The sequence below is a fragment of the Triticum aestivum genome, chromosome 6D (genome assembly GCF_018294505.1).
Source record: "Triticum aestivum cultivar Chinese Spring chromosome 6D, IWGSC CS RefSeq v2.1, whole genome shotgun sequence".
Lineage (NCBI taxonomy): Eukaryota > Viridiplantae > Streptophyta > Magnoliopsida > Poales > Poaceae > Triticum > Triticum aestivum.
The window spans coordinates 476556610-476569364 of NC_057811.1; the positions used below are offsets into that span (position 1 = coordinate 476556610).

The following is a 12755-nucleotide window of genomic DNA, read 5'->3' on the forward strand; positions in this document are numbered from 1 at the left end:
GGCTGTTAGTCCCGATACGTTATGTGGATGGATCGGCGACGACACTGGTATTAGATATGAGGAGTGAGAGCACTCCTCATTATCGTATTTGTAGGTGTGACTGATGGCTTCGGGTGATTTGATGTATGTTCTTGTCAGACCTTTGTGAATAATCAATAAAGATGGTTGCATGCATCGATTGATGCAGAGGCCGGGGGTTTAACCTCCTTTTCGAAGAAAAAATGTTTTTCTTTTCTGCTTTTGTATTTTTGCTTCTTTAGAAAAGTTGAGATTTCAAAAAATGTTCTCAATTTTGAAAAAGAATTTTTTTTCAAAAATTGTTCACAAATTATATTTTCCTGGATCAAAAAATGTTTCAATTTCAAAAAGAAATCGAAATTGCAAAAATGTTCTCAGGTTTCAAAAAAGTTCATGGATCACAAATTTTCAAATTATTTACAATTTAAAAAACAATGTTAAAATATTTGATAAAATATTCATTGATTCAAAAACATGATTTTAGAAAAATCATGATTTTTTAAGAAATCTAAATTTCATAAAATTAGCGTGAATTCAGAATATGTTCACGAATTTCAAAATTTATTTCCAAATTTCAGAAAATGTTTCCTAATTAAAAAATCTTTGATTCAAAAAGTGTTCATGAATTCAGTTAGTTCCCAAAATTCGAAATACGTTCACGAAGTAAAAAAAATCACGTATTCAAAAATCAATCCCGAATTTCAGAAGATTTAGCTGGATTTTAAAGCATACAAATGAAAAGGAAACTGAACGAGAAAAGTCACAGAAAAAAGAAAAGGTGGTTCAAAAACCGATGGGAAAGCCGAGAAGCAAAACGCAGGTGCAGAAAAAATGGGCTGGCCCATTAGCGCGGGAGGGGGTTTGCATTTGGTCGTTACCCACCGTCCCATGAGGGGAATATTCCCCATTGACGGCGGTGGGTGAAATAGAAAGATTAAGGTGGCCTTTGTTTGTGCTACAACTTACGATTCCCAGCAACAGAATCGCAAACAAAAACTCAGCTTCCGAAACGGGATTCCCTTGAATTGATTTTGTAAATGTACTACGAGCGAGCCCAAAATCGGAAGCTACGAAATCGCTGATTCCCAAGCTTCCCAAGCCCGTTATCAAGTTAGCCCAATGCCGTTATTGCTTGTTGCAAGACAATTACCCAATATATTTAAGTTCTCGTTGAGATGTTCGATGCTATGTCTTGGCGATATGCCCTTTCCACGTGCAGTCTAGTAAAACTGGCCATTGCGGCCCTTTTGAGTAATGTATTGCTACTGCATTCAAGCTGACTGCTCGTTCATCCGTCTGCTGACATTGAACAAGCACAGCGGCCGAGAAACACACTCTGGGCACCCACATTTAAACCAGCGCTTGGACTGGAGGGCGCCCGATATATAAGCATGGCCGCGCACTACAAAAAAATTGCAGCACCAGTGGCCTAAGCCTCCAGTTGGCTGGGTGGCTCTATCTTGTGATGGGTCTCTTGTGAAGGAATCTGATTTGGCTCGCTCAGGCATGATACTAAGAGACTCAAATGGAGCAGTCATTTTCTTTGCAAATCGTTACCTATTTTTTTGCAAAGATAAACCTGAGGCCGAGATTAGTGCACTTTTTGAAGGATTGTCTACAAGCATGCAATGGTCAGATTTACCCATTGTTATTCAATTTGACAGCTCCATTGTAATTGCTGCATTGACGGACAACTGGCTGGATCATTCCGCTTATGGATATCTGATGCTGGCAATCAAGAAGATTCCGGTACCTCGTGGGTTTATTCCATAGAAATTGATCGTCATCAGAATAGAGTTGTTTATAGTCTAGCTAATATTGATCGTACCAGAGGTAGCACCGCTTGTTTTTTTTTCTTTTTTTCGAAAAGGATGTTATCTCCCGGCCTCTGCATCAGAATGATGCATACGGCCATATTATTAAACAAGCAAAGGTTCAACAAAGTCTTCAGGTCTCAAAGGTAAACAAATCTCACAAAGAGCATAAACAGAAAAAAGCCACAACCAGCTGGCATATAAAAGATAGGAAACTAAACACCTATCCTATTACATTACCGCCATCCAGCCGGTTCAAGATAGCCCGTGCTACCGTCTCCCGCCGGATAGACCCAGTAACCATACGCTCCCTGTCATCCGTCGGAGTGAGTAGCGACCACATACGGATCAATGCAGTGGCCCGGAAAATAACCTGCAAGAAATGAAAATTTGTTGTTCTATTAAAAACCATATCATTCCTGCAGTTCCATACTGCCCATAATAAAGCACATACTCCTACACGAATCTGTCTCGCCGTTTTCGAATCTATTCCATCTAACCACGCCCCAAACAACGTGTTGATAGTATTCGGAGAAGTAATATTAAATGCTATGTGGACAGACCGCCATATAATTTTTGCCATTGGGCAATCAAGAAAGAGGTGTTTGATGGATTCATTCTGATCACAGAAGCTACATCTTCTAGGTCTTGTCCAGTTGCGTTTTGCCAAATTGCCCTTAGTTAAAATGACTTGTTTATGGACAAATCACATAAACACTTTAATTTTTAAAGGCACTTTGACTTTCCAAACATGTTTCGATCGAGGAATATGGCCAGTGTTAATAATATCCAGATACATGGACTTAACCGAAAACTCTTCATTCTTAGTGAGTTTTCAGTGTAACTGATCTGGCTGTTGAGGGAGGTGAACATCCATCAATCTTCTCACAAGATGGAGCCAAGCTTCCCAATGGTTTCCCGCTAGACTCCTCCTGAATTGAATATTGAGAGGGTTGGACTGTAATACTGTTGCAACGTAAGCATCTCTTCGTTGAACAATATTATAGAGAGAACAATATTGAGAGGTAGCACTGCTTGTTGGTTGCACAATGTTCCAGGCAGTGCTTCTAGCTTTGTATTAGTAGACTGTAACACTATTACTGAGGAATAAATCCGAATATTTTCCTGCAAAAAAATGCACCATCTCTGCTTCCCTTACTCCTTTGTTCACGACCGTTGGCTCACCTACGCTTCCATGCATCCTCCTTCCATGACAAGCGCCGACGCAATCATGGTGAGCGGCCCAAAGTGGTGGAAGCACCTCTCCTCGCTTCCCCAATACGAGATCGTGGGCATCATTCACAACTGGCAGGCTCGACGTGCAGAAAGCATTGAGGCGGGTCTGCCTCCGAGCTTGCCGGAGGACAATGGCCAGACGATGGATGAGGCGTCTAACAACAAGCCCGAGCCCTCTCACGTGTCGGTCATAGGTTCAACATGGTGCAGGGGCAAGCGCACTTTGACCCGGTTATGCCGGCAGAGGAGCAACAGGAGTAGGCGCCGCCGTCGGTTTCCTCGTTCCAGATGGTACAGGAGGAGCATCGGTAGGATCTGCGGCTCCTCATGCAGCACCGCCCTCGGAGGGCCAAATCTTTGGCGATCGAGTAGGCTGTTGTCATCGTGGTCGTGGAGGATTCGGGCTTCGTCGATGAGCAGCTCCACCTCGTTCGCACCGGGCAGAAACGACCACAAGGCCGGACCGTGCACGGCGATCATCGACCTCACCTTGACCGGTGACGTCCACGGCTAGGTGTCAGACTCCGGTAAAAATTAGGAGGTGGGATAGGGACATGCCAAAGTGCAGCGAAGATTTTGAATAGGGTAATTTTTACTATGTATTTTTTGCTATATTAATAAAAATGTCATGTAAGCTTTTATTTGATGCATCGGGTTGGATGGCTGGCCCCTGTATCCTTGTGCCTGATCGTTTAGTGTGTCCGATTTAGGATACGCCGTTGGGCGTGCCGTGACGAATCAAAGAACATTTCTAGTCATACATTCCAACGAGGGCGTAACATTTGCTCCTCAAGAGTTGTGGTGGTTATAAGCCTTTCATGGATTGAGTAATGGAGAAACGATATTTACCATGAATATCGTATGAATTATGAAACACACGCTTTAATATTTGAGGAATCGCGGGGGAAGGATCCCCATCGGGAAAAGAGACGCTTTATGAACGTGTAAATCTGTGACAGAGCCACAAAGGCGATTAGTTGTTTCGAGGAATCACTGGGGGAAAGATCGCCACGTGGAAAACACACGCTTTGTGACGAAGGTGTAGATGTGTGAGAAAAGCCAGAAGGGTGATCAAATTTCAGTGGACCTGATCACATCTGGGCCGGCTTTCCAAAAGAGAGAGCAACTGCATCCATTCTTTGCTACCCAACCAATTGTTAATCAACTGCTTTCGTCGGCGTCCAATTCCAATCATGGGTCCATGTCGTCAAACTCTATCAGATTCAGGATGGGGATCCTCGTTCCAGATGGTACAGGAGGAGCATCGGTAGGATCTGCGGCTCCTCATGCAGCACCGCCCTCGGAGGGCCAAATCTTTGGCGATCGAGTAGGCTGTTGTCATCGTGGTCGTGGAGGATTCGGGCTTCGTCGATGAGCAGCTCCACCTCGTTCGCACCGGGCAGAAACGACCACAAGGCCGGACCGTGCACGGCGATCATCGACCTCACCTTGACCGGTGACGTCCACGGCTAGGTGTCAGACTCCGGTAAAAATTAGGAGGTGGGATAGGGACATGCCAAAGTGCAGCGAAGATTTTGAATAGGGTAATTTTTACTATGTATTTTTTGCTATATTAATAAAAATGTCATGTAAGCTTTTATTTGATGCATCGGGTTGGATGGCTGGCCCCTGTATCCTTGTGCCTGATCGTTTAGTGTGTCCGATTTAGGATACGCCGTTGGGCGTGCCGTGACGAATCAAAGAACATTTCTAGTCATACATTCCAACGAGGGCGTAACATTTGCTCCTCAAGAGTTGTGGTGGTTATAAGCCTTTCATGGATTGAGTAATGGAGAAACGATATTTACCATGAATATCGTATGAATTATGAAACACACGCTTTAATATTTGAGGAATCGCGGGGAAGGATCCCCATCGGGAAAAGAGACGCTTTATGAACGTGTAAATCTGTGACAGAGCCACAAAGGCGATTAGTTGTTTCGAGGAATCACTGGGGGAAAGATCGCCACGTGGAAAACACACGCTTTGTGACGAAGGTGTAGATGTGTGAGAAAAGCCAGAAGGGTGATCAAATTTCAGTGGACCTGATCACATCTGGGCCGGCTTTCCAAAAGAGAGAGCAACTGCATCCATTCTTTGCTACCCAACCAATTGTTAATCAACTGCTTTCGTCGGCGTCCAATTCCAATCATGGGTCCATGTCGTCAAACTCTATCAGATTCAGGATCGATGCATGCTAGCTTCGCCCCCCCCCCCCCCCCCCCCCCCCCCCCCCCCCCCCCCCCCCCCCCCCCCCCCCCCCAGTACTAATAGTGTAGTGAGCATGAAGAATCTTGCTATGCTTATTGATGTACTAACTGCTAACTGTATACCGGTACCGAATTCTCAACTAAACAGCACCACGGGTATACTTTTTGAGTTATTTTTGGGTGCACCACCTTACCTGCCTATAGGGCTGCAAACGAGTCGAGTTCGAGCGAATTGGCCTAGGCTTAGCTCAATTCATACTAAAATTTGAGCGAGCTCAAAATGTATGAAGCTCAAGATCGAGCGGTAGAAAGTGGCTCGTACTTAGCTTATAACGCTTTCGAGTCGATCTCGAACTAGTTTTGAGCTAAATAAGATGATTTTTAAAATTATTTATTTTAAAACAAGTTTTAATGTAAGATAGGCCATGATAGAAAAAATCACTATAAAATCCGCCATATTCTTTCTCAATTTAAGACTAGTATTTAATAACAATATATCGCGGATATAAGACAACAAAGGTGCACTTGCTCTCAAACTTTGGCCAAAATAACAAGATATTAAACGCATGGTTGGCCACGTGGTATAGTGAGACTAAATTTTTTCCACACTTAATTTCCAAGTTTGCTAGTAGGTAAAATGAAGAAAACGATCATATAGAACATATATCGCAATGGATGATCCTAATTCTTCGTAATAGACATGAAGATTATTTAATATACTTATATGATATCGAGCTATCGAGCTAAAAGCGAGCAAGCCAATGCTGGCTCAAGATCGCCTCGTTTCTCGACCAAGCTACATAAAGTGCTCATATTCAGCTCTTTTCTTTTCGACTTGATCTCAAGCCGAGCTAAAATATGAGTCGACCTCGACCGGCTCACGAGCCTCGAGCTTTTCTTGCAGCCAGAGGTGACATACTTTCAATACTGGACATCCGGTGCAAAAGTGCATCATTTGAACTCCGTAAAATTTAGGAAGTGTGAACCAACCTATGGTTGGATGGGTAGGAGAAGAGTAGTATCCCCCCAGTCCAGCAGAGGTCAAGTCCTAAACTTGACATTTGTGCTTGCATTTTTCTGAATTTATTTCAGTCCTTCCGACGATGAGTGTTTAGTGAGAGAAGATGTTCCCGTCGGCTACAAAGACGTCTGTGGCGATTTCGTCAATCTCAAGATGATGTGCCGGCTCAGTCTCTCGGAGATGCTCATAGAGGTAGGGTGTGCGTGCATGCGTTTATATGGTTGAGTGTATGTGCGTATGCATGAGCGTGTGTACTGTGTTAAAAAAACTCCATTTAGGAAGTTTAATGGTATGGAATATACCTCTAATTTCTCCCTAGTTTGATCAAACACGATTGCGCCATGTCAAGAAATGTATCCAAATTGAATATATTAAAAATATTCCGTAGTACAACTACAACAACACGAAAAGTAATGTAGAATAACAAAAATTAGACTGTACAATTAATATTACTTCATGTTTTTTTCAATCAAACAAAAAGTAAGTGTAAATATGAAAGTCACTAAAGCGTATATTACTTAATTTGGTCATCACAATAATTTTTGTCATCCATGGAAAAAATTTAGATTCTTTTTTCTAGAAACAAACAGTATCAATATTTTTGCAACATTTGAAGTACATCTATGCTGTGACATGCAAAGCTCAAACAAAATAATGACGAATATGAAATTAAAGCATGCATAATTACCATGCGTGTGGTTTTCCTCGTAGTATGTGTGAGGCTCAAGATGGATACAATGATTCCCCAGATTTTCTACCTAATTGCATGACGTAAAATGTCTACAGTATCATTTGGTAGGGTATTAATGATCTACTACCACTTAGGAGGTACTCCCTCGGTTCACTATTATAAGATGTTCTAACCTTTTTCTAAATTGAACATATGTGGACACATTTTAATCTGTTCGTTCACTCATTCAGTTCGTATGTAATTCATATATAAATATCCAAAACGTCTTATGATAGTGAATGGAGGTAGTAATATTCATGTCACCCAAACATTTAACAACCTATATCAAAATTTCTCATTGTTTCTAGACACGTTTTTGTAAATGTGAGTGCAGACATGTGGTGCGCACGGTATATTGAATGCTCACACACTTCGGTTACATTTTTTAAAGAGAACACCAGATGACTCGACTTGATTAGTAAGAGAAACATCAATTACATTGTAATTTCAGCAACTTAAAACAAGCTAGCCGCCAAACGCAAGAACATCCACTGCCCCTGTGTTGTCCCTCTCGGAGGGCGGAGGGGACATGGGCGGAGACCCCAGAGCACCGCCACCTGCCACCCCTCACCTCCCCCTCCATCTCGCCGCTGCCGGTTGTCCCTGCCGGCCTAAGGCTCGCCGTGGATAGGCAGCAGAGGGCGGTGTGTGCTTTCCACTCCTCCCCATCCCCTCGTCCTCTTCCCTCAACCCTAGCTTGCATCGCCGCGGGTGGTACGTCATAGTCGCTCCATTCGGAATCTTATTAGTGGATCAGAAGACTATGGTGACCCGTAGATCTTCAGATGTTGATTTGCTCGAACAAACTTACTTCTCCGGAAGAGAGATATTCAGAAAACCCGATTTCCAGTCCTGTCTTAAGAACCCGACTCCAAATGGTGGTGCACCCTGGTAGGAGTTCGCCACTTCCAGAGGGCCGACACCTTGCCCCTCCTGGGCTTGGGAGGCTACCTCCTGAGAATTCCCGCTTGCCTCCTATTCTTTCACATGACTCCTAGTTGGTTCCACTCGTGGTCCTCGTTCTTCGCAGGCAAGCACGGGCTCCATGATACAGTGTAGGTGGGCAGGGGGCCCTCTCCGATGGCAACTTGGTGTGAGCGGCGCCACGTGGTGCGGCGATTTCCTTTGGCGGTAGTCTAGGTTGCTTTTTGGACTTGGTTATGGCTGTGTGCATCTCAATTATGCAGAGCCCATGTGTAATGCACTAATGCTTAAACCCTTTAAGTAATAAAGCGCCCTTTATCGAAAATTTTCTCTCCATTGCTGGATTTCTCTTAGTGTATGGACTGGCTCCTTTTATGGTCTATTCTTCAGCAATGTGAACACCAAAAATTGTTTACGGTGGTGTCTATGTAGTTGTATTTGTACCAATCAGTTTGAGGATTGCCCCCCCCCCCCCCCCCCCCCCCCCTGCCTTAGGCTGTATTGGTCTTGGATGACTTTGTTTTTGCTAGTATGTGTGGTTCTGTTGGCTGTGTATATCAAGTCACGTGGAGGCCTAAAGTGAATTCATTTGAATTGTATAACCTGGAAACTAATCTTTCGAGGACTATGGTAGCTATATTTGGATGTGTTTAAGATGAGTAACACTATTTGAATGTATGTGCAATGCTATGCACCTCTTTAAAGTTGTACAACGTCTGTAAGATGAAAATTGTATTTGTGCATTCATTACTAAAAAGCACGAGGATGTCAGCATATTTGTTTAATAACTCTTTGCTCAGATTTTTTTAATGCGAAAATTCCGCTAAATTAATTCAGCTACTGGACACTATGTCTATATCCAAAAGTTAGTTATTTGTTCCTGTAAGACATTTCATTATGTAAATTCAATAAATAACTAACAGTGTGAATAGTCCTCTCAATTGGAATGTCTCACTTGGTTTACAGTTGTGTGGCGGCTATTACCACACCCCAAAGATCTAGGATGGGAAGAATGGAAGAATGACGTAGCATAATACAATTCGGGGTGTACAACAATTCAGGAGAAGCTGTATGGACACTAAAGCTAAAGTGTACACCAAAGCTACAACTTTTGAAAATTTCCATCATTATCTCTATCAAGCGTAGCACATTAGATTTTTCAGCAAAAAAGCACAGCACATTAGATAAGCTCAATTATGCATTGCTGGAAACTTTTTTCTTTCTAGAAAGCCAATCATTAATTTTGTGTGGCATATGTGTGACCGGAGAGCTCGCATACACCAAGGTAGTCATGTCATCTTCCTGCCTATATAAAGCACCCCATTACCAACCTTACAATTCAGGCCAAGAGTTCCAACCAACACAGAGAGCTCTCCTCTTCAGACCTCTCCCTTCTCCCCACCAGGAGTCTAGGGTTAGAGAGAAAGAGTGAGAGAAGAGCAAAAACAACCTCTAGCCCCACTGTTGATTTAATTTGCCAGCAGGCTTGTTGTCAACTTCATATCTATCCCATTTCCCTTCAATATCTTCATATCACAATGGGTGGCCTATCCATGGAGCACCCTTGGGCATTCGCCTTCGGCCTACTAGGTATATTATTCTCACCACGAACAACAGATGCCCAACAATTACCCCTTGTATTATCATAGTTTCTTATTACAGCTACTATTTGTTAGTGCAGTACTAGTAGACTACTTTCTGTCGTTTGACATCACCCTTTTGCAGCATCTATCTATATATATCTTATCTTTGCCACTGATTGATTAATTGATGGGTAGTCTAGTACTAGCTCTAGTGACATCTAGCTCGGTGCCCAAAACCCCAAAAAGAAACAACAACAAAGCAAATTGCTTATGTTTTTTCGAAAAGGATAAAGCGCATAAAAGAAAGATGTAAATTTGTCATACAATTATCACAAGTCATCGCTAACTTTGCTAAACTTTGTGCCTTGCAGGCAACGTGATCTCTTTCTCGAGCCTCCTGGCCCCGATGTAAGCGACTGTCTATGTTGGTTTTTGTTTCATCTGATCCTGTTAATTAATATGTTTTTTGAAAACAATCCTGTTAATTAATATGTTCTCCCATAATAACTAACTAATGTACTCACAAAAATAAAATATTAGACCAACATTCTACCGGATCTTCAAGAGCAAATCCACGGAGGGGTTCCAGTCGGTGCCCTACGTCGTGGCCCTGTTCAGCGCGATGCTGTGGATCTTCTACGCACTGGTCAAGACCGGTGAGGGCCTCCTCATCAGCATCAACGCTGCCGGCTGCGTCATCGAGACCGTCTACATCGTCATGTACCTCGTCTACGCCCCCAGGAAGGCCAAGATTTTCACAGCCAAGATCGTCGTCCTCCTCAACATCGCCGGCTTCGGGCTCATCTTCCTCCTCACCCTCTTCGCCTTCCATGGCGAGACACGCGTCGTCACACTCGGCTGGATCTGCGTCGGCTTCTCCGTCTGCGTCTTCGTTGCCCCACTCAGCATCATCGTGAGCCCTTTTTGACCGACAAACCTCATACTTGAGCTCATGCATGGCAGGACCTCTTGTACGTGCGTCAACTAACTTGATGTGTTCCTTTTCCCAGGGACGAGTCATCAAGACCAAGAGTGTGGAGTACATGCCCTTCACGCTCTCCCTGACGCTCACCCTCAGCGCAATCGTCTGGTTCCTCTACGGCCTGCTCATCAAGGACAAATACGTCGCGGTAACTACACAAACAACCCTTTCTTCTAGCTATCGGCCGATGGATACGCATGCATACATACATACAATTCTCTCAAGCATGAGCACTGACGATTTTAAATTTATGTTTCCAGCTCCCAAACATCCTTGGCTTCACCTTCGGGGTAATCCAGATGGTCCTCTACGTGTTCTACATGAACAAGACGCCGATGGCAAGCCAGGTCAAGGAGGGGAAAGAGGCATGGAAGGCGCCCGCAGAGGACCACGTCGTCGTGATCAACGTCGGCAAGGCCGACAAGAGCTCGTGCGCCGAGGTGCGCCCGGTCACCGAGATGGCCGGCGCCGTCGACGTCCCCAGGAGATGCGCTGCTGAGGCGGCGGCGCCGGGGCAGCAAGTGATGGCGGTGGACTTTGCCCGTTCTGTCGAGGTGGTCTAGATGCAACCATGCATGGCTCATGCATGAGTCGTCCAAGCTTTAATATTCGAACAACCTTTTTGGAGGGTATGCAGGGCTCTAGATTCCCGCATGCAGGGTATGCGATGCCTTTGTTCTGTTATATCAACGTGTTGATAATATGAGGCATAAACAATATGTATCTGCAGTGTATAGTGCAGTTGCTAGTATTGTTGCCCATCTGGAGTTTCCTGAGATAAATTTATTTTGTAAACTACAGGAAAATCTGTCTGTGCCGATTGGTCTGCTGTATGCCAAGTGTTGTTTCGCGGGCTTACAGGCCAGTATCCCGAGCACCGTCACAAAACACTCCTCATATATACGGCACTCGGCATACCCAATATGCCGAGCATCTTAAAATACACTCAACGCACCATGCAAAAAAAAAAAAAACGCTCAACACACACGGTATTAGGCAAACACAAAGAAAAAGATAAACACTCAGCATAAACAAGTTGCTCAGCAAATGTTTTGCCACGTGTCTCCTTCGGTTGTTGTTGACGGATCTGATAGTGTGGAGGTAGTATGCCGAGCGCCTATTGTTAGGTAATCGTCAAACATTATCACTAAGACTACCCACAGTGGGAGTAACATAGGTGGTAACATGACACTTATCTAGGCAAAATAGATGATGTGGCATGTAATTAATGAAGAAAGAGAGGCATGTGGTAACATAGCTAGTTACTGTAACATCACACATATCAAGAAAAAATGAGTCTACAACGTAATAAATAAAGTGATGCATGACACAACACACATGTTACTACCCATTGTGGAGGTAGTAACATAGACTAGTAACACATGCATGTTACTAGTCTAAGTTACTACCCATTGTGACTAGTCTAAATGTATGCCGAGTACCTAAAAATGGCACTCAACATTTTTTTAATCTATTCCTCTATTATTTGGTCTTTTTATTGTTCTTTTCTTTCTTCTATTTTGCTATATTTCTTCTTTTTCATAGCCTTTACTTTCTACTCCCTCCGTCCCATAATATAAGAGCGTCTTTGACACTACACTAGTTTCAAAAACGCTCTTATATTATGGGACGGAGGAAGTACTATATTATGTTCTTGGTTGTTTTCGTTGAACATATTGTTTCTTCAGTTTTCCTTTTCTTTTGTTTTTAAAATTTTGTTTTCTTTCCACTATTTCCCTTTCTTCCATATTTTATTGTATTTCCTCTTCTTTATTTGTTAGTTTACATGTTTACTAGTAATATAGAAAACGGGTCCGATTACATGAAATCATGGTGACAAAGCGTTGGGTTTATCATGCAGGTCCTGGTCCCGTTCCTCCCTTAGCCTTGAAACTTTTTCTACACTCAAAAGAGGCCATTACATGACACATGCCAGATACGAGCCCTTTCCGGGGCTCGTCTACTTTATTTAGTACATTTATTGTATTTCTAAGATTTTAACGCCGAAATTCTAGATGTGAGTTGCGACGACATGAAAACATGCCCAAAATGGACTGAAATTCTTATTTGCGGTCTTGGTCCCATGCCCAGGCCATGTGCAGCCAAAGAGAGGGAGGCCGGGGGGCTCATGGTTATGCCATTGACATGCGGAATGCTACGATTTCAGTTCACGAAATTCATACGAAGACCTGACACTAGTAGAAAAAGGGTCATTTATCCCGGTTCATAAGGCCCAT

General features: G+C 43.4%; 1 protein-coding gene across 1 annotated transcript; it reads left to right on the top strand.

Annotated features, from left to right (window-relative positions):
• The first annotated feature begins 9295 nt into the window (after window positions 1–9295).
• LOC123146087 (bidirectional sugar transporter SWEET13) lies at window positions 9296–11318 on the top strand. Its single transcript, XM_044565673.1, has 5 exons — window positions 9296–9543; window positions 9908–9944; window positions 10077–10449; window positions 10547–10666; window positions 10779–11318. The coding sequence occupies exons 1-5, from the start codon at window positions 9492–9494 to the stop codon at window positions 11079–11081; spliced, it is 885 nt and encodes a 294-aa protein (XP_044421608.1). The 5' UTR covers window positions 9296–9491; the 3' UTR covers window positions 11082–11318.
• The last annotated feature ends 1437 nt before the right edge of the window (window positions 11319–12755 follow it).